At 39.6% G+C, this 20,674-nt stretch overlaps 1 protein-coding gene across 1 annotated transcript; it reads left to right on the top strand.

Moving 5' to 3' along the window:
• The first annotated feature begins 559 nt into the window (after window positions 1–559).
• Window positions 560–20,091, top strand: LOC105390352 (transcription initiation factor TFIID subunit 2). The gene is made up of 20 exons (XM_048623583.1): window positions 560–766; window positions 858–910; window positions 986–1,149; window positions 1,537–1,753; window positions 1,903–2,135; window positions 2,340–2,517; window positions 7,108–7,377; window positions 9,844–9,984; window positions 10,449–10,729; window positions 11,048–11,287; window positions 12,967–13,103; window positions 13,689–13,801; window positions 14,286–14,448; window positions 15,298–15,467; window positions 15,787–16,000; window positions 16,352–16,553; window positions 17,712–17,961; window positions 18,207–18,398; window positions 18,825–18,971; window positions 19,723–20,091. The coding sequence occupies exons 1-20, from the start codon at window positions 706–708 to the stop codon at window positions 19,957–19,959; spliced, it is 3,663 nt and encodes a 1,220-aa protein (XP_048479540.1). The 5' UTR covers window positions 560–705; the 3' UTR covers window positions 19,960–20,091.
• The last annotated feature ends 583 nt before the right edge of the window (window positions 20,092–20,674 follow it).

The raw sequence follows: 20,674 nt of genomic DNA, 5'->3' as shown, positions 1-20,674 counted from the left end.
ACCCGATTGTTAGTCGACCGATTCGACCGATTGTTGAAGTTGCTCCATAGGTTTGGCGCGGATCGGTCGAGCGTTCAGGATGGCTACATCAAGGCTACATCCTTGCTACATCAGTTGGAAACAGCTATAGTGCCACAAACTTATCTGTTCCGGTGAGAGCGAACTAAATTGGTCCATATAATCTATGTCAATATGAAATTCATTTAGTAAGTAATGAGGTATGGACCAATTTAGTTCGCTCTCACCGGAACAGATAAGTTTGTGGCACTATATTTGTTTGTAAAGTGCTTTTTTGAAGTTGGTGCCATATTATTTCTTCGGATTACTTTGTCACCGCACCAGCATCAAAAAACAGTACCTGCTTAGGTATATTTGCAATGTCACATAGAATTGGTCTAAACCATGTCTAAACATTAAATTATTTCTTACTTTTTAGTGGTTTTTTGAAGTCGGTTTTTGTTTTTTTTTTTAATTATTATTTTATGAAAGTTATTATTCTGAGAGGTAATGCAGTACAGATCAAAAAGGCTACCTTATTCTAATTTTGACCACAGAGTAAGTGATTTTGACATTAGAAATTTTCGATTTGTGTTTGTGTTGAATTGTTGATTGTATTCCTGAAATTTACTATTTTTTTCTATGAAAGGCTTTGTAAAATGACGAAGATAGTTCAAATATTCATATAGAATTAATAAGAACCCAACAATGTCGAATAAACCTATGAAAAAAGAGCGAACAGGCGACAATTGTCGACCTTTTAAATTAGGTACGTACATTTACCAAAATAAACTATGTTTTTATTCAAATATATTCTTCAAAATATTGCATTATTTTGCTTATTGTTTATTTTATTACAGCACATCAAATACTGAGCTTGACTGGGATCAGTTTCGAAAGAAAAAGTATCATTGTAAGTTATGTTTTTATAGGTTAAAATTCTAATTATTTTTTATTGGAACTTCTAATTACCTAGATTTGTTTCCAGGGATTTGTTGAACTGACTGTGGTACCCCTAAAGGATAATTTACGGTACATCCGACTGAATGCCAAGCAATGCCGCATATACCGTGTTTGCCTGAATGACCAGTATGAGGCAAACTTCCAGTATTTTGATCCATTCCTTGATATTTGTCAAGCAGATCCCAATACGTAAGTTGTTTAGATGATTTACTTAAACCTCACCAGCAGCACAGATAGTACAAATGTGCATACTTTATGTAGGTCAGAAAGAACTTAGAATGTACTTTGTTTCCCCCCACTATTAGTCTTTGCTGGTTGGTCCTTATAAACTTCAGTACCTTATCCAAGATCACATTTTATATTATTGTTAGTAAAATAAAAAGAGTTAGATTATACAAAAAAAATTGAAGTAGGTGTTACTCAAAGTGGCATTCTTATAGATAGATACATAGAGTAAAACAAATAAAGAGATATTTGTACACCAAGAAATAATTAACAATTTTACACTTTACTAGGGTACAAAAGGCAAGTTATAATTTACCAGGCATCCTAGAATAAAATCAAATCCATTTTCAGCCGATCACTAGATGTATTCTCCCACTACCACCTGTTGGCGGCGCAGAAGATAGATCCGGACCACAATTCCGGAGAGCTCCACATACAAATACCAGATGAAGCAGCTCACTTGGTCGGTGAAGGGCGAGGGCTGAGGATTGGTATAGAATTCTCCCTGGAGTCTCCTCAAGGAGGGCTGCACTTTGTTGTGCCAGAGGGGGAGGGTACTTTGACCGAAGTAAGCATTGTTTTTTCACCCTTAAGTTGCTTTTAGCTGTAAGGCTATCTATTGAAAATAAACCTTTGTAATGTGTCTACAATATTATGATTAATAGAATAAATTGCTCCACTGTGACAAACTTCTTAATCCAACTCTTGATCCTACAGAAATCCGCCCACATGTTCACTTACGGCCACTCAGCCCGTCTCTGGTTCCCGTGTGTGGACAGCTATGCAGAGCCGTGCACTTGGAAACTAGAGTTCACAGTGGATGAGTCTCTGACTGCAGTGTCGTGTGGAGAGCTGGTGGATGTTGTGTTCACTCCGGACCACAGACGGAAGACATTCCATTACTTGGTTAATACTCCAGCCTGTGCACCGAACATTGCTTTGGCTATCGGGTAAGCAACATACAATATGAATATGCCTCTGAGTCTCTCCATATTCTCCCCTGCTTTTACTGATGTAACAGCCATAATTTTCGTCCATGTAGCATTGACAATGCCATATTCCATTGATGGCGACAAGTTTAGTGGTGGTCATAAAAATAGAGGTTTGCAACATAGGCATTTGAAGATATGATAACTCCTGTTATATTTTTTCAGGCCATTTGAGACGTATGTAGACCCACACATGAATGAAGTGACCCACTACTGCCTTCCGCAACTGATGCAGATCTTGAAGAACACAGTGAGATACTTGCACGAGGCATTCGAGTTCTATGAGGAAACCTTGTCTACAAGATATCCTTATCCTTGCTATAAGCAAGTGTTTGTTGATGAGGTGAGGTTACGTTTTGAATGTTATACAGTTCTCCCATATTAAGGGTTGGCAATAGGCAATCGAGGGTTGGCATTGTCATAGAATTATGTAGTAAATGATGCTCTACAGCCTTGAAAAAAATCACACAGGTAGCCGAAGAGTCTAGCTAGGTGCTAAATCATTCGAATTTAAGTAAATGCTTATGGATAACTGTAAATTAATTACGAAAAACCAGTAAATCACACTCCCGTATTGTAACAACTGTGTCGTAATTATCAAGAATTTTCATATGATTCTTATCAAATTATAAAGATAAATGCTTGGACTAGGCGCTAAATACCTTGTTTTTTAATAAACACACACCTATTTTGTGTAAATTAATCCCAAACTTGAGCAATTTTTTTCCCTCAAATCTTCATACAAATATCTATGGCGGCTTTCTGTGTTATAAAATCATAAACACAAGCGACGTTTGACCAGGGGGGAGTCAGTGCCTTAATGGCTGAACTTTTAGTAGAAGGTAGTGCCATCTCTTTATATTACTCTTACTACCAAAAAAGATGTAAGATGGCGTTATCAACAAGACCATAGAACAATAACAAGACACATAGATAAGTAGTATTTGAATGTTAACATTGTCATGATCTATGGCTTTTATGAAGAAATTGCGTGTCAGTGTCAGTTCAGTTGTCTTACAATGTCTCGCAAATAACATTTTTGTAATAAAAATAAAAGTCTATACTCTCGGTATATCGTTATTTATAAATGTTATATACCTACAAATAAAAATAAACATGGTGTGTCAAGAAAAAGCATCTTTATCCGCAAAAAGTGTTTTTATGAAATTCTTGTGACCTGACAGATTCCATATGGATCCAGGTTCCATGTGGTTCCACGGGAACCGAGCTGAAATGGCGGCACTGGCAAAGAGCGATCGACATCTTCATATCCGCTGAAGATTAAAATACTATGTGTAGTTACCAAACTGATAAATGTCGTCAAAGACGCGAGGATAAATGATGCACTATTGGACGAAATGACTTTATCACCACAAGTGACAAGATTTGCTTCTCTTGGGAAACATAAACTAGCAAAACATGAATTGGTTTTCATGGTGAAAGGAATACACACACCCACTCGCATATTATTTTACAAGTGACATGAACAAAACTGAACTGAAACATTGTTATATGCGAGGTAATAAAGAATTATATAATAATTTGTTTTTTATTTATTGTTGCATGTAGGTAGGTACATAAATAGATTGAACTTAAATTTAGCTGATAAATGTAATAACTGTTGTGTGGTGTAACTACGTCAACGCAAATATGTCTTATATCTTTAATAATCTTTATAGATTGAAGTTAATAGCCGGATCCCCACCAGACGATCCAACGCGATCCGATCACGCGATCCAAGGAATCTTACATACTAAACTTCTTGGATCGGGCGATCGGATCGCATTGGATCGTTTGGTGGAGATCCGGCTATTAACTTGTGATAACAATATCTATATATACAGGGTGTCCCAACAGGGCACCCTGTATGTATGTACAATGAGGTTGAGCAATATAAAGAGATGGCGTTGTAGGCTCAGTATGACGTATAGAGTATGACAAAAAACTCCTCCAGATGGCACTCTTTACACAATTGTTTATTTTTTCTCTATGCGTTTGACTCAGTCGGCCGCTGGCCTCCAAAGAAGGGTCACGTCGGTTTAGGTGGCACTGACAGCTCGCGATCTAATTGTGTACAGACACAAAATCACTGCACATTGGTTGTCATTGCACTTTTTCAACTTTTATGACACCAACATAATTTGATTTGAAATTGAGGAAGCATAATTCTTATACTATATTCAATAAATTAAATTATAATGTTTTTTATTAGTTAAGTCCATGGTACTTCTTGATTAAATTATAATTATTAATGCCTAACTAAAACTATAACTAATATAAAATTAAACTAAAAAGAAGATGCTGGCCAGATCGCTGCCACTGTCGGGTAGGGTACCCAAGACGCTGGCCGCGTTACCCCGCTATATAGCGATGCTTAGCCTTTGTGATAGGTAAGTGCCAGCCCTAGGGTCCCTTGAGACTTCTATTAGTCTGCTGCTGATGTCTTTAAAAAGCTGACGTGCCTCCGGTCCCCACGGCCCTGGGATGAGGAGCAGGAATATAGTGAATGGATCTAAGTGATGACAATACGTAGGAAGATTAGGTTAGGATTCAAAAACACAGTCTCATGGTGCTGGTTGAGGCATGGTCTCGTGAGGATCTGATGAGGGCAGTAACACGGAGGTGACTGAATTTTATTTCAAAGATTTAATAGCTAAAACCATCGAGTTTGGGCGCGGTGGTAGCTCAGTCGGGTAAGCGCCCGCTTCTCACGCAAGAGATGCGGGTTCGAATCACGGCGCTGACATGTACCAATAAGTTCTTTTAACTTAAGTACAATGTATACCATCGCTCTAACTGTGAAGGAAAACATCGTGAGGAAACCTGCATATCTAGATTTAGCACATCTAGATATGTGAACCCACCAACCCGCAGTGGACCAGCGTGGTGGGAAATGGTTCAAGCTTAGGAAGGCAGTTTAGACCTTGGGGATATGCACAAAGGTTCCACTCGAGAGAGCCAGGTGCAGGTACTTACACCCCCACAGAGAATAGAATAGAAACGAGTTTGGGCTATTAAGTATGTTTTTCAAAGAGAGAGAGAAAGATATTTTAGGTTTCCTCTGGATTAGTTAGGTTTACTGGGTTTACTAAATTCATTCGTAACGTAAAATTGTCAATGACGGAATTTCTTCTATAGACAGTAGCCACTAATAAAAACAACGATATATGGCGTGATTTGCAAAAGTACCTATCTAGTCAACCTGCCACGGGGTGACTTCGGTGGGTAACTCAGAATAATACTAATTATATGTTATTGCATCAATAATAAAAAAATCAAGAAAATATTCAAAGTTTCCATCCTCGCTTTTCACGCACACAAATCACAAACTCATGCCTTGTTCTAGGAGCAGGGTCTACCCTGGTGCATTTCCATGACCACTTTTCATTAGCGTCCCACCGGTTTCGATGCTTAGCGGAATAGCACCATTAACCATTATTATTCTGAGATATCATCACTTCTTATTCTGAGTTACCCAACATAAAATCACGCCATCTATTGAAATCATTTTTTAAATTAGGATTTGTCTATGGTGTGGTCCCCAAATTTAAGGGTAAAAGCCAAATAATTATATTTTAACCTTTTTTTATACCTATTATATTAAAAGACCTATTCAACGATACCCTACCTACACCATAAAAATAACCGGAAAAAATATCAGCCCCAATTTACTTGTATGGGAGAGGGAGTACCCCAATTTTTTTTGGGTACTCCTCATATCTATGCGAAATATCAGCTTGATATCTTTACCCGTTTCTGCGAAAAAGGGCAGTGACAGACAGTCAGTCAGACAGACGGACAACAAAGAGATCTTATAACGGTTACTTTTTTGTTACTTATTGAATCGTAACAAAGCACTTGCATTTTGATCCTTGTTCGAAAGAAATAGTAGTCAATATCATGTGACACATAATCGAAAACAATTTGGGCGGTCGGTGTGGCTGTCACCGATCAGTCAAAGGTCTCAAGGTCAAGATCAGTATTACTTTTGTGGAATTATAAAGAGCTGCAAATACACATCGTTCTTGTAATTTTTTTCAAATGTGAATTTAATTTCAACTTTAATTATTTTTGACGAAGCCATATTATGAGGCACATTTAAGAATAAAATATACGTCACATTGATAGACTTCACTTTGCCAATAAAGCCACACCCAAAAGACCAAGTTTATAATTGTAATATTATTGTGAATGATCAGCGCTGTAAATACTTTTGAACTGAGATTTTAATGTAAACATTTTTATTAATGTGAAATAATCAGTGCTGTAAATACTTTTGAACTGAGATTTATAATTTTTTAATGTAAACCTGTGTTTGAAATCCATTTCTCCTTATAATATAAACCTTGTGTTATTCAAACCTTCTTTCATCCATCTTTACATCAGCTTCAGTAAGACACTTGAAAAGTACCTACTGTAACATTTTCGAAGTAAATTTTAATATTATGGAATATTATGAATTATCGAATCAAATTTCGTTACTGATAAATCAATTATCTCTTTTAGCACCAATTACATAATTCTACTAAAATTTCATGAAGAAAATGCACTTAACCACTCTAAATACATAATAGTTTTCTAACGCTCGGGAATACGACCGTTGCCGAACAATGACGAAGATTTCTATGTGCATTATCAATTTTGGGGAACTGTACTTTATTTACACATACGAGTGTTGTAACAGCTACAAAACAACCGATCCATGATATACGGGGCTGAAAGACAATTTTATAGATCAATAAATAGTTAAAAAAGCTATACAACTGAGGCCCAGTGATCAGAGGACATTGCTCATGGTCATGTGCTCATAGTGGGACAAAATAAAGGCTAAATCTAGTAACTGACTGCTAATACCAGATGATACCAGATAATAATACCAGACTGTATAATACCAGATGTAGATTTATAAAAAAATTATTTAATACCTTCACAGATAGAAGACCAAGCCACAGCCTACACAACCATGTCGATCATGAGCACACACCTCCTCCACTCCATCGCGATCATCGACCAGACCTACATCAGCCGCAAGGCCATGGCCCAAGCAGTGGCCGAACAGTTCTTTGGCTGTTTCATCACGATGCAGAACTGGTCAGACCTGTGGCTGGCCAAGGGCATACCTGACTACTTGTGTGGATTGTACTCTAAAAAATGCTTTGGGAATAACGAGTACAGGTATTGGACGCATCAGGAGCTGCAAGAGGTATGCACCTAATAGTAATTTGTATTGCACATTGCACATGACAGTTTAATGTCTCAGACGAATGATGACTATAGATGAGTCCAGTAAAGCATACGGCAAAAAAATTTAGTAATTGCTACTCAAATTCGTCAATATCGCTTATAACTTTGATAGTATAAATCACACCTTATAACACCATCAGCAGGTCTTTCAATAAAAGCGGTGCATGAGGTCTTTTAATAGCTGGGCAGTTATACTTTTTGGACACTAAAGTACTTTGATTTCATACTACTGACAGTAAACAACAATATGCTAGAACGACGACCATAAACAGCTTGTCGATAGTGTTAAGATCAGTAAGGCCGAGTGCAGACCGAGTATAGCTGAACATAAAAGAGTAGAGAATAATTGAGGGCGTGGCAATCTAAGAAAGTGGCCACACTATTATAGTATAGAAAACGGACAAAAGTATCACGATACTTTAGCAGAAAAAATCAAAACGAGAAATGTTTCAAATATTTACTAATTATAAAATGCCACTTTTTGGGGAGGTTTATGTTAAGAGAAGAAATAAGTAGGGGAGAGGGGGGCAGTCTTGAATGATTTTCATTAAATCAAATCAACTGTAACTTTTATTTCATTGTGTATTTCATAATGTTTTTTTGCACTGAAACACGTGTTGGTTATCCCATTATGTAATTACTATAGGAGAAAAGTGATAGTATCACACATCGATATTTTATTACAGTTTTTTCTTGCTCAGGAAAAAGTTCAAATGTGCCCCGGCAATTCTTCTAAAACTGTGTTTACCGATTTTCCTGCAACAAATTATTTAATTGGTCAGAAAAGCAGTGACTTGCAAATTATTATGTCTGGGGAATTTATACCGACTCCATATTCTTACACATATTTTTACAATAGGTACTCTACACGGAGAGACCGACACACATAGACACCTACAGCTGTTAAACTTATCGATACCCTTTTTGAGTCGGGGGTTAGTAAAAAAGTATCTAGACCTGATGTTTTAACAACATTAGCATCCAGACCCTGATGTCATGTAACGTTTGACACTAGTATTTTCTAACCTCTATAAGAATAACAAATACACATTGAAAGGAATTCTATTACATCAAAATAGTACTTTTTTACAATAAATATAAGCAATGTATGTTAATGATTAGAAATTAAGTACCTACTCACCAGTATAAAACGCTGCTCTTTCATAAACATCGTATATATTGACTAATACTTCTCCAGCCTCATTCTCCGCCAAACATCGTAGGTAAACGCTGTAAATCATCTGTCTAGCTTCGCTGCGAATGGTTTTATTAATTTTCACCTCGGGAACAAACTCAACAATCCACAAAACTCCAAAATTAAGCAAAATTCGCTTTGTTTATACAGGAACAGGGCGAGTTTGACATTCAAACCATAGAAACAGACCACAAATCATAAGTTTTTTTTTATTGCCAGGTTTAAATCTGTTTAGTTCCAAAAACATTAATCTCTACTCTTTTGTGTTCAGCTATATTTTTGTGGTGTTTGGCCTTTTTGATAAGAGTTTGTTTATTGTTTGTTAATACTTCTAGTTAGTCTATTACCGAATAGAGGAATGGTGAACAGCAAACTCGTGTATTATTTCCCTAAATATCATATTGGCGACAAATAAGAGCTCACGCAGTGTAATAATAATAGGTTAGTGCATTTTACGTGAGCTGAAAGTAAATACAAGCGCAAATGTGTGGTAACCAAAATTTTGACCAGAACCGTCGAGTCGTGTGGCGAAGATTGAAAAGCCGGTTTGTTTAGTTCTGCTCAGCGAACGACAACCGAGCGAGGCCACCGATGCAGCAGGCCTTAAGAGGAGAGCTGTGCTGCCGACGGAGTTGGTCGAAATCACCGGGTCGTAGAGGGCTTGGCCTTCCCAAAGAAGCTGACAATGCGGAGTAAAAGGCTCTAATGGCATTGCCAGAGAGGGGACTGGCTGAGTGGGCGACTCGAGTGTGGAGTTTGGCGCAGTAGGAGAAGGAGCGGAAAGAGAGCGGGCCTGATGGAACACAATGACTCCTGGCACAGAAGTACAGCTGTAGAGGGGGAGGAGAGCGGAGAGGATGCTGCTCCTCAGCCGCCAGGAGGGACAGTGGACAGCCAGTGCATAGAGATTTTGAATTGTTTATTCTTTGATATTTATGTTTATTCAATGTATTGACTTTGTAATGGTTTATTGAGTTTTATGTTATATTATTTTATAAATAGTAGGGGAGGTATGTGGTGTTTGGCCTTTTTGATAAGAGTTTGTTTATTGTTTGTTAATACTTCTAGTTAGTCTATTACCGAATAGAGGAATGGTGAACAGCAAACTCGTGTATTATTTCCCAAAATATCACAATTTTGGCGTTACCCAGAAAACTCCTATAGTGCACAGATAGTTTATCATCAATTAATTAGTCAAAGCTCCTTCCTAACCCCTTAATCCCCTTCCAGGTGGTAAGCTACGAGGAGCAGTACGGCGGCATGGTGCTGGACCCGTGGCAGCCGCCCATGAACGGCGCGAGGGTCGAGTCCAAGGACATGTACTACTTCCCCGTCAGGAATGTACATACCATGTCGCCTCGGTATATGGAGGTTAGTGATGATGACAACTGGCGATCTATTGTGTAGGCTATTGTGTATAATTATTGGCTTAGTCTGTCGAGCTGCGAGGTATAGGTAGAGGTATATACCAGGATTGTATATAGCAGGATTGTAGTGCTACCTTGGAATGCTTAATTATCATCAATTCCGGTGCATAAATAGAGCCACCCGAGTTACTGCCTCATCCTTTCACCACTGTAACCAAACCGACACCAGCTGTAGTGATTTTTATATGATAAAAAGCCAGATTCCGGTTGATCTAAGAAAAGTCTATCTCATAGAAAACTCGTCAAGTCAAGCAGTGTAAAACCCCCTCTCTAAATCTCATATTTCAATCTTTAACCAAAGTCAAAGTCAAATATTTTTATTCATCGTATAAATATAAAATTTTCTGATGAACGTAAATATTTACAATCTACTCTACCTTACTCTCTTACCAACATCCTCTTTTCCAGATAATGCGAAAGAAATCCCACCTAGTGCTTCGCATGTTAGAGCAGCGTATCGGCCAAGAGCTCCTACTCCAAGTGTTCAACAAGCAGCTATCTCTAGCCACCAACGCGGCCAACACAAAGATCGGTTCAGGCCTATGGGGGCACCTGTTGCTGTCGACCAATTTATTTGTCAAGGCTATATTCACGGTGACGGGCAAGGACATGGCGGTTTTCGTGGACCAGTGGGTTCGCACCGGGGGACACGCTAAGTTCCAACTCACTTCTGTGTTCAATAGGAAGAGGTGAGTGGTTTGCTATTCATTTGGTTTATTAGATACTTTGGTGCCTATTATAATCTTCCGAAACAAAGAAAATGTGTCAATTTTGATACACTATAAAGAAAGTTTACCCATAGGAGCTCCATGATAATCTAGCATCCAGGGCAGCTTGTCAGCTTGATACATGCAAAAATTCATAATAGATGGTCCAGCTGTTTTCACGTGAAAGAGAAACAAACAGCCATCGATCCATCCAAACTTTCACGTTTATAACATTACTACAACTCCTTTGACATCCTTCCAAACTGCCAAAACACTAACATACCCCCTCCACGCCCCCAGAAACACGGTAGAGCTCGAAATCCGTCAAGATTGCGTGCACGAGCGTGGCATCCGTAAATACGTCGGACCTCTCCTAGTGCAACTACAAGAGTTAGACGGAACATTCAAGCACACGCTACAGATAGAGAACACGGTGGTGAAGGCAGACATCACGTGCCACAGCAAGAGCAGGCGGAACAAGAAGAAGAAGATCCCGCTGTGTACCGGCGAGGAGGTGGACATGGACCTGTCCGCTATGGAGTGAGTACATATACGTCGCTCTATTGTATAGGTATCTAAATCCACACGATGCATTGAAATGACAGAACCAGAGGAGACTAGATCAGGGATAGATTGGCGTTGAATCGACGGAACGGCAGATATTATTGGTAACTAGGTAACCAAGCGTTAATGCAGCGCTCTTATAGCATTCCTTGTGCCATCGCTTTAAGTTAGTAGATATCAAATTGAGGTATATTCGCAGTATCTCGGCCAGTAAGCACACTATGCGTTTATGTGTCGTAAGCAGAGGAGACGAGATGGGGAAGGAATCTACGTTAAAATGTCGGAGCATTAGGTATCGGAGTTGACGCAGCGCTCTTGTAGCTCTCGGGTAGCATTACTGGTTGCGTCAATCTAAAAATGTAGTAACTAAAGGTCTAACACAGTATACTCTTAGTATCTCCCTCTATCGGAGTACCTTCAAGCACACTCTCCAGATACAGAACACGGTGGTGAAGGCAGACATCACGTGCCACAGCAAGAGCAGACGGAACAAGAAGAAGAAGATCCCGCTGTGTACCGGCGAGGAGGTGGACATGGACCTGTCCGCTATGGAGTGAGTAAAAGTCGCTCTATACATAATAGGTATCTAAATCTGAACTATATGCACACGATGTGTTGAAGTGACGCAAGCAGAAGAGGTGAGATGGCGAAGGGATCTGTGTCAAAACGACGTAGCAGCAGGTATTATTGTTGACTAGGTAACTAAGCGTCGACGCAGCGCTCTTGTAGCATTCCTAGTGCCATCGCACTAAGGTAGGTAAACTATAGGTCACGTTGAGGTATACTCGTAGTATCTCGGTCAGTGTACCTTCAAGCACACGATGCGTTGAAGTAACAGAAGCAGAGAAGAGGAGATGGGGAAGGTATCTGCGTTAAAACGACTGAGCATCAAGTATTATTGGTAAGCGACACCGCAGCCCTCTTGTAGCATTCCTTGTGCTATCGCTCTAAGGTAGGTACTATAGATAGGTATCTCCCTCTATCGGAGTTCCTTCAAGCACACGCTACAGATAGAGAACACGGTGGTGAAGGCAGACATCACGTGCCACAGCAAGAGCAGGCGGAACAAGAAGAAGAAGATCCCGCTCTGTACCGGCGAGGAGGTGGACATGGACCTGTCCGCTATGGAGTGAGTATCCGTCGCTTTATGTAGGTATCTAAATCCACACGATGCTTTGAAGTGACATAAGCAAAGCAGAGGAGACGTTAAAACGACAGAGCGTCGTTTTATATAGGTGTCTAAATCTGTATGTCATGCCACACGATGCGATAAAGTGACAGAAGCAGAGAAAACGAGATGGGGAAGGTATCTGCATTAAAACTACGGAGCATCAGGTATTGTTAGTAACCAGGTATCGTAGCGCCTATGTAGCTCTTAGGTAACATTCCTTGTTCTGTCGCTCTAAGGTAGTAAAGTTAAATGAAAATCTCAACGACACGCCACACGATGCGCTCAAAATACGGAGATTGATCATAATATTGTAGGTAACCAAGTTACCGGCAGCACCGATCGATTTTCCAGGATTCTTACCCTGAGTGAACCCCTTTCGGCTTACTTTACCCCTTTTGCAACATTATGTATATCTGCCAAAGAGATTGAATCTTTCAAACTTTTTACTTCGGCGATATTTCTAACAACTTACCCTCTATTCCAGTGACTCCCCAGTGCTCTGGATCCGCCTGGACCCGGAGATGTCTCTGCTGCGCAGCACGGTCATCAGCCAGCCCGACTACCAGTGGCAATACCAGCTGCGCCACGAGCGTGACGTCACCGCACAGAGCGAGGCCATCGGTGAGTGTGAAGAAAAGTTATAGCGACGGATAGCACACTCATGGTTCATACTAGCATAGAGTGAGTGAATTCATTGTGTAGTGCGGTCATCAGCCAGCCAGACTACCAGTGGCAGTACCAGCTGCGCCACGAGCGAGACGTCACCGCCCAGAGCGAGGCCATCGGTGAGTGCTGTGAACATTTGTAGCGACGGATAGCACACTCATGTTACACACTACTGAGTTAGAATACGTATGGTAGTGTTTAATACTACCAGTGACAGTACCAACTGCTGCTGAGCCCAGAGCGACGCTATCTGTGTGTGTAAACAAGATTTATAGCGACGGACATCACACTGAAGGACATACTGTTGAAGTGCGAGCAAAATTTATAGCTACGGATATCACAATCATGGTTTTTATTCGCATAACAAAAGCAAGTTCACGTATCATATCTAATAGTAGCGATCGGGATAATAAAAGAACACATTATCAAGAGGATTTGTGATGACGAATATTACACTACAAAGAGAGAAGTAATTTCTTGTCTTGCTCTAATATAGCAATCGGCATACTCCACACACACTAACTCCTATTTCTTCCACAGATGCTCTGCACAACTTCCCCGCGCCGGCCACCCGCAAGGCCCTGACTGACACCATCGAGAGCGAGCAGACGTACTACAAGATACGATGTCGCGCCGCGCTCTGTTTGACTAAGGTTTGTACTTTTATTTACAACACAAAGAGGCTGTTTTTGTTTCGAATGCGGTTTAGTTACTACTACTGTTTAAGAGTGTTCATTAGCCATTCCTTATATTTTAGTATTCCAATAAAATTATATATTTATAGTTATCGAAAATTTCCATCATGAAAGAAGCCTCCCTGAGTCATGTATCTACTGTACCTTATAATACGGCCGTCGCACCATGATTAATCCTTGGTGACAACTCATTGTCTATCTCTATTGGTTATCACCGACAGGCTTAGAAAAATAAGTTTTAAACAAAGTGCAAAAAATCACAATTATTAGTACCTAACCTATTGAATCCTGGGCAAAATTCACTCCCTGGGTCTACCAATTATCACTCCATGGCCTCCTCATTCCAGTCCCTGCAAAATACGTCAATTTCAGTTTTATTAGTACTTCAACACAATTTTACCATCCCATAATGTGTTTACATTGCCTTTATTCCGCCAAACAGGTAGCAAACGCGATGATAAGCTCGTGGGCGGGCCCGCCGGCCATGCTCACGATATTCCGCAAGATGTTCGGCTCGTTCTCCGCGCCGCACATCATCAAGCAGAACTCCTTCGATAATCTGCAGCACTACTTCCTGCAGAAGACTATACCTGTTGCTATGGCTGGTGAGTTAATAGTGACAGAAGGTATTATTAGAAAAAGCTGTCATTGAAAGGGTCCGTTATAAGAATTCCCACGGGTCGTTTGAAGAATCTAACAATCATACTAAAAGCAACGGGCATATTCCTTCCTAGTGGCCATCCTCATTATAATTAAATGAAAAGTCTGTGATACCGGTGCAAATTTACTGTTGATGAATGATGGCGTCCGTTTTGCAAGGTCTTTTTTTTCGTATTACGTTTTTATTCGATGATGGCACATTGTAACCGATGAAAAGGATCTTGTAAAACGGATCCCATCAAAAACATAAATGTAAAATAAGAGCCAAGTTCAATATTATGATAAATGTCTTGGTTGTTGACTTCAACGACAAAAGAAGTGAGATCTAAATGGGTGCCAAGTTCAATGGTCAGTCCTGAAATTTATTTATAAGCAACAGTATAACATATTCATATATTATCTTCTTATAATATAAAACAATATATTGTAAGCCCAAGATCTGGTTTGTCTAGTTTTTATACACCTACCAACGAATTAAAATGTTCGATCGCTAGTTTCTAGCAACAATACAAATTTTCGGAATTATAAGATAAGAATTCTTGTACAAGTGCATATATGAAAACTAGCCAAGACAGACCTTAGACACGGTGCGGCTCGCCAGTTCTGTTTCTCGAACTTGGCTTGACACGCTACCGCGTGTCTAGATACTTTGTCGGTGAATCCATATTATATATTCTTACGCTTCTTCTTATGTACGCAATAGCTAGCTTTCAATTTCACACTTACCACCATTTTTGAATTTTTTGAATAATGGGATACTATGGTTAGACTAATTTATGTTCCTTCCCCCGCAGGCCTCCGCAACATCCACGGCATATGCCCGCCAGAAGTGGTGCGCTTCCTGCTAGACTTGTTCAAGTACAACGACAACTCCAAGAACCACTTCTCTGATAATTATTACAAGGCGGCGCTCGTTGATGCGTTAGCTGCGACCATCACGCCTGTTATATCCGTGTTGCAGCCGGTGAGTTATATTGTGATTTACTGCCAGTTAGATTATAGGGCTGTTGTCTTTTCGGTGGCCAACAGTGATGTCGATTCTGAATGCACAAATTCTAATTTTATACCTGTCAAATCTCAATTTTTTTAATTAAAATCGACCAAAAATCGACTATATGAGGGTTCTTGTAAATGTGTTTTAGGGTAGAAAAATTTATATTTCGACAGCGTTAAAATTAGAATTTCTACCTTCAGAATAGCTAACAGTATCCCTCTATAATTACTTACTGTTGAAATTATTGAAGCCTAATTAACCACAATCTAACACTCTTTCACCCTACCAGGGGGCCCCAATCTCCGCCGACTCCCTCTCAGCAGACACCAAGCTAGTCCTCGAGGAGATAACCCGAGTCCTGAACCTTGAAAAAGTCCTCCCATGCTACAAGAACACGGTGACCGTGAGCTGTCTCCACGCGATAAGAAGACTGCAGCAGTGCGGGCATCTGCCCAGCATGTCCACTGTGTTTAGGTCTTACGCGCAGTATGGGCAGTATATTGGTAAGTGTGTTTGAATTTGGATTATATTATGAATCACAAACTTTTGTACATATGCTTCCTTTATCTTTGAAATGATTTCTGTTGTGAATAATTTTAACCGGAGACTAGCTGGTTATTGTCTTAGGTCCAGTCTGCCTCAACGAAAAAAGCCCTGGTACAATTATTCTTTTAGCGATACATAGTTATTAATTATACTTTTTTCCTATCAGTCATGTTTTATGCCAGTTATATGACTACGAAAGGAGCTTTTAGACATGATGGTACCGGCGCAGGTCCTTTTAGGTACAACGACGTATTCCATTTATAATACTAGTCTAGTTCAGTACATAAACCTTTCCTTTCACCCACCAGACGTCCGCATAGCCGCCTTCGAGTGTCTAGTAGACTTCGTCCGTGTAGACGGGAAGCCCGAAGAACTGAGCGCCCTGCTCACCTCAGTAGAAAGTGACCCTGACCCCTGCGTGCGGCACTCACTAGCAAGGCTGCTAGTTCAGAACCCGCCCTTCGAGAAGGCGTCGCGACACCGCCTGGACACCGAGACTGTCATGCATAGGTACTGTGCTAATATATACTACATATATATATATAGAGAGCGACCCCGACCCCTGCGTGCGGCACTCACTGGCGCGGCTGCTCCATATACATATATGTGTTGCAAAAAGGGTATACTAAGCCTAAACCTACGTGTACTGTACAGCATGTTATATCTAAGCCCGGAAATGAAATCATAATTGGCGAAAATGCTGCTATCTTCTTCTGCCTATAGCAGTCCACTGCTCGGCCTCTCACAAGCCACTGGATGAGGTTTCACAGCTTTCCTCATCAAATAATTGCACACCAGCCATCTTCGGCAAGTCGTCACTCATCTAGCCGGAGGGCGCCCTTTATTACGTTTGCCTGGTCGCGCACTTCACTATATCATACGTGCCGAACCCTTGCTTGTGTAGCTAGGTACTGTTTCGGCTAATAGTTAGGTAGTATAGGTAGTAGGTACTATCAGCGAAATCCAGGCCTACCCCCTTTTCTAAACAACGTCGCGTGGGCAACTGGTCTGGCTGAGCGGTTAGCATTACATAGACAGAGATATAGGTAATTTTCCGGACACAAAAATGCCAAGGCGTCTACATCCAACGGTATTTGGGGATCTTCCGTCCACTTGCTAAGTGAGATTTACATACACAGATTTGAGAGAGCCTTGAGCGACCAATGACTTGCAAGATGAATAATAGATTATTATTATAGGGCATTACATAATTTTATAGATTGACATTTTAGAAAAAAATATACTTATCTTACACGGGTTCTTTGAATATAAAAAAATACTCGTATCTAATCTATTACGAGTAATAACTGACCTTGCATCTATACCAAATATCTTTATTTGCCGAACTAATAGGCAATTACATAACCATGTTACGTATATTGTCCTAGCTCTACTATTCAAAGCTTATCATTAGTTACACAATAAAGTAATAGTTGGGTATATAGAAACAATTGATAGTAGACAAATTGTATACACTTATCAAATTAGGTTTCTGTCAGTTTCGCCTACTATGAATCCTAGTTGTACAGGATGGTTTAAAAGTAAGCTGATATAATTATTAATAATTTACAAAAGTTTTAGAGCTAAATTATTTCAGAATGACAATCTCAGTCACCTTCTTTCACGTTGATTATATTATTATGATACTCACAAGTATTTTTTTTTCAGGCTATGGAACAACATCAACAGTCTATTATCAAACGACGCAAGACTTCGCTGCGACCTAGTAGACCTATACTACACTCTCTATGGCACTAAGCGACCTATATGCGTGCCATTACCGGAGATCCAAGCCATGATGAAACAAATGCATCATAAGGAGAGAGAGAGACTGGACAGAGAGAAGGAGAGAGAGAAAGAGAAGGAGCGACAGAGAGAGCTGGAGAACGCGCCGATTATTAAACAGGAGGTTATTGATGTGAGTGTTAAATAAACGATGGTGAAACGAAGTGTTACTGATTGAGTTATATTCGGATGTTTTAAAAATATAATTATTCGCTTTTCAGTATTGATTTTATCACCGAAATCTACACATGTTCTTTCTACAATAGACCCTCTTATTCGCGTCAAATATTTCATACATTTCATAATCCACCATTTGTAGTCTATCCTGCTTAAGATCCCTATTCCACTACACTCCCACTAACCAAACCCCAATTCCAGGTGAAATACGAAGAGCCAGACGGTCAAGTGATAGTAGAATCCGCCCCGCCGCTCCTGTCGCCAGTGCTAGACGTCGGGAACCCGCCCCTGCCGGTGCCCTTGTCTCAGATCAAGGAGGAAGATGTGAAGATGGAGCTGTCTAGTGATGTGCCGATACCTATGCCAGTGCCCATGCCGGTGAGGGTGTTTGGGGTGAGTGGACGTTTGGATTTTTACGCGGTGAATTATAGTTTTCACCCTTACGCATATGCATAACACACTTTAGAACCTTTACCCATATGGGTAAGGTTCTAAATTATGTGGGAGCTGTACACCTGCCTGATTAATACTTACGTACAAAGAGATAGTAGGGAAGTGTGTTTGTGCTAGGCGGAAACGTGACGTCGTCTCCGCTGTCCCGCTATACCGGCCTATACCGGCTGTGTACTCAGACCTTAATAAAAATAACAGCGGCCGCTTCACGGGTCTGTTATCGACGTCGATAAGCTAGTTTAATGTTCGTCCTACCAATCTTAGCGCCGTATTTATCGATATAGTGACGTTTATCTATATCGATAACGAACCCGTGCAGCAGCACCTAGACCCTTAGCACAGAATAAACTTATTTATTTTCTCTAGGGCGACACATCAACAAAGCGCGAGTTCATGTCGGACAACGCGGTGCAACTGCCCGGCATAGAAGGCGGTGTGGGCGCGGGCCCGGTCGGATTCGAACCCGGCATGTTCCACCCGCAGGGCTCGCGGGACGAACTGGGGCTGTCTAAGGTAAGTTGCAGTAACTATATATGATGTTGTTTAGTATACAGGGTGTTGCAAAAAGGGACTATACTATGCGGATGTGTTTCCTTTTTATATTCCTGTTACACAAATGTTTTAATTCATCTCATAGTCATTGATGAATGCTTATCTGTTTATTTAAGAATTTAATTAATTAAATTATTATCTCATATCCTATTAAACAAGATCTTAATTGATTGATATAGCTATCATATTATATATTTTAATAAACAAGATCTTAACTTGATTGAAATAGCTATCATATCAACAGGAATCTTCTCTAGCAGTTTTTTCCACAAACTGATAGAAATCTAAATATATGAAAGCAAAATCTACTGTAGTATAACTTATCCTCATATTTTAATATGCATCGTGACTATGCAAATAATAAGAAGTAGGATATAAACGTGGGTATAATAGATGAACAATATAAGATCAAAGGGTACTCGTATAAAGCCCGCAAATAAAAATAAACCGGATAAAAATGTTGTACAGAATGCGAGCAACACAAACCATCAATCCTTCTATGTAATAGTTGAAGAATGGCTCCCATGATCAAATTGCTTCTTTATCGTGTGGGTTCAAAATATTATAAATAACCAGTGACAACCCTAACTCATTTACCAAAGTATTATCGTAAGTCACTGTTTACGTAAAACGAAAATTCCAATTAATTATTGGACTTTGTGTCCTAGGATGTTCTTTTAATCTATTTCTACATATACCCGTCTCTTTCCAGCCGAAGAAGAAGAAGAAGGACAAGAAGAAGCACAAACACAAACATAAGCACAAGCACAGCAGTAAGGACAAGGCCAAAGATCATAGGGAGAAAGATAAGTCTTTCCCACCTAGACCGCATTCTAGCACCGATCACTTACGGATCAAAGACGAAACTAGAGAAACGCTGAGCTCTTTCAGCTCCAGCCAGAGTCCTTCTGAAGATATCTCATCTATGCCAACTAATATGAGCTTCTAAATTTTAAGTTTAAGTTGACTGGATCTTGTATTTAAGTATTAAGTGATTTTCTAAGATTGTAAATAAGATTATTGTTGTAATGTTAGTGATGATAAGTTAAATGGATTAATAAATGTCTCTTTAATATAAGTATTTCGTCTTTATTTTCATTTCTTAAATCTTAAATTATACCATCGCATACGTGCTAGGAAATAGGAGGGTTCGTGGTTTTTATGAGGCCATAAAATGATCTCAGTAGCTACCATAACACAGAGTGTTACCGTTATTTATGTAAGTATACCTATTTAAAGTTACAAAATCCATCTTAATTGGTTCACTCACCCAGCCAGACTGGGAAACTTAATACATTGGCTTCGACTCAAGTAACGCGCGGTTTTAAATTACTATTGTGCTGCCTGATCAATACTTTCACAACTTAACTGTAGTAGATAGTAGTGTTATAGTACCAGCAGTATAATATACTGTTTATAATGTTGCTACTTTAACATATAATATTTTTTTGCAGTATTACAGCCAAATTTGAAAGTTATCTTAAACTATTACAATAATTTCTCGATAATTGCTAACTGCGCTAAAATTAACAGCTAATGACAATAAATTATATTAGCTGTTACATTTAGCGCAATTACGTAGTATTAATTACAGAAAATATGTACTTATACGTAGATACCTTGATTTTGGAATTATATTTTATGACACAAATCAAATAGCCAGC

Source organism: Plutella xylostella, chromosome 10 (genome assembly GCF_932276165.1).
Source record: "Plutella xylostella chromosome 10, ilPluXylo3.1, whole genome shotgun sequence".
Taxonomy (NCBI): Eukaryota; Metazoa; Arthropoda; class Insecta; order Lepidoptera; family Plutellidae; genus Plutella; species Plutella xylostella.
This window is presented reverse-complemented; position numbering and strand designations above follow the sequence as displayed.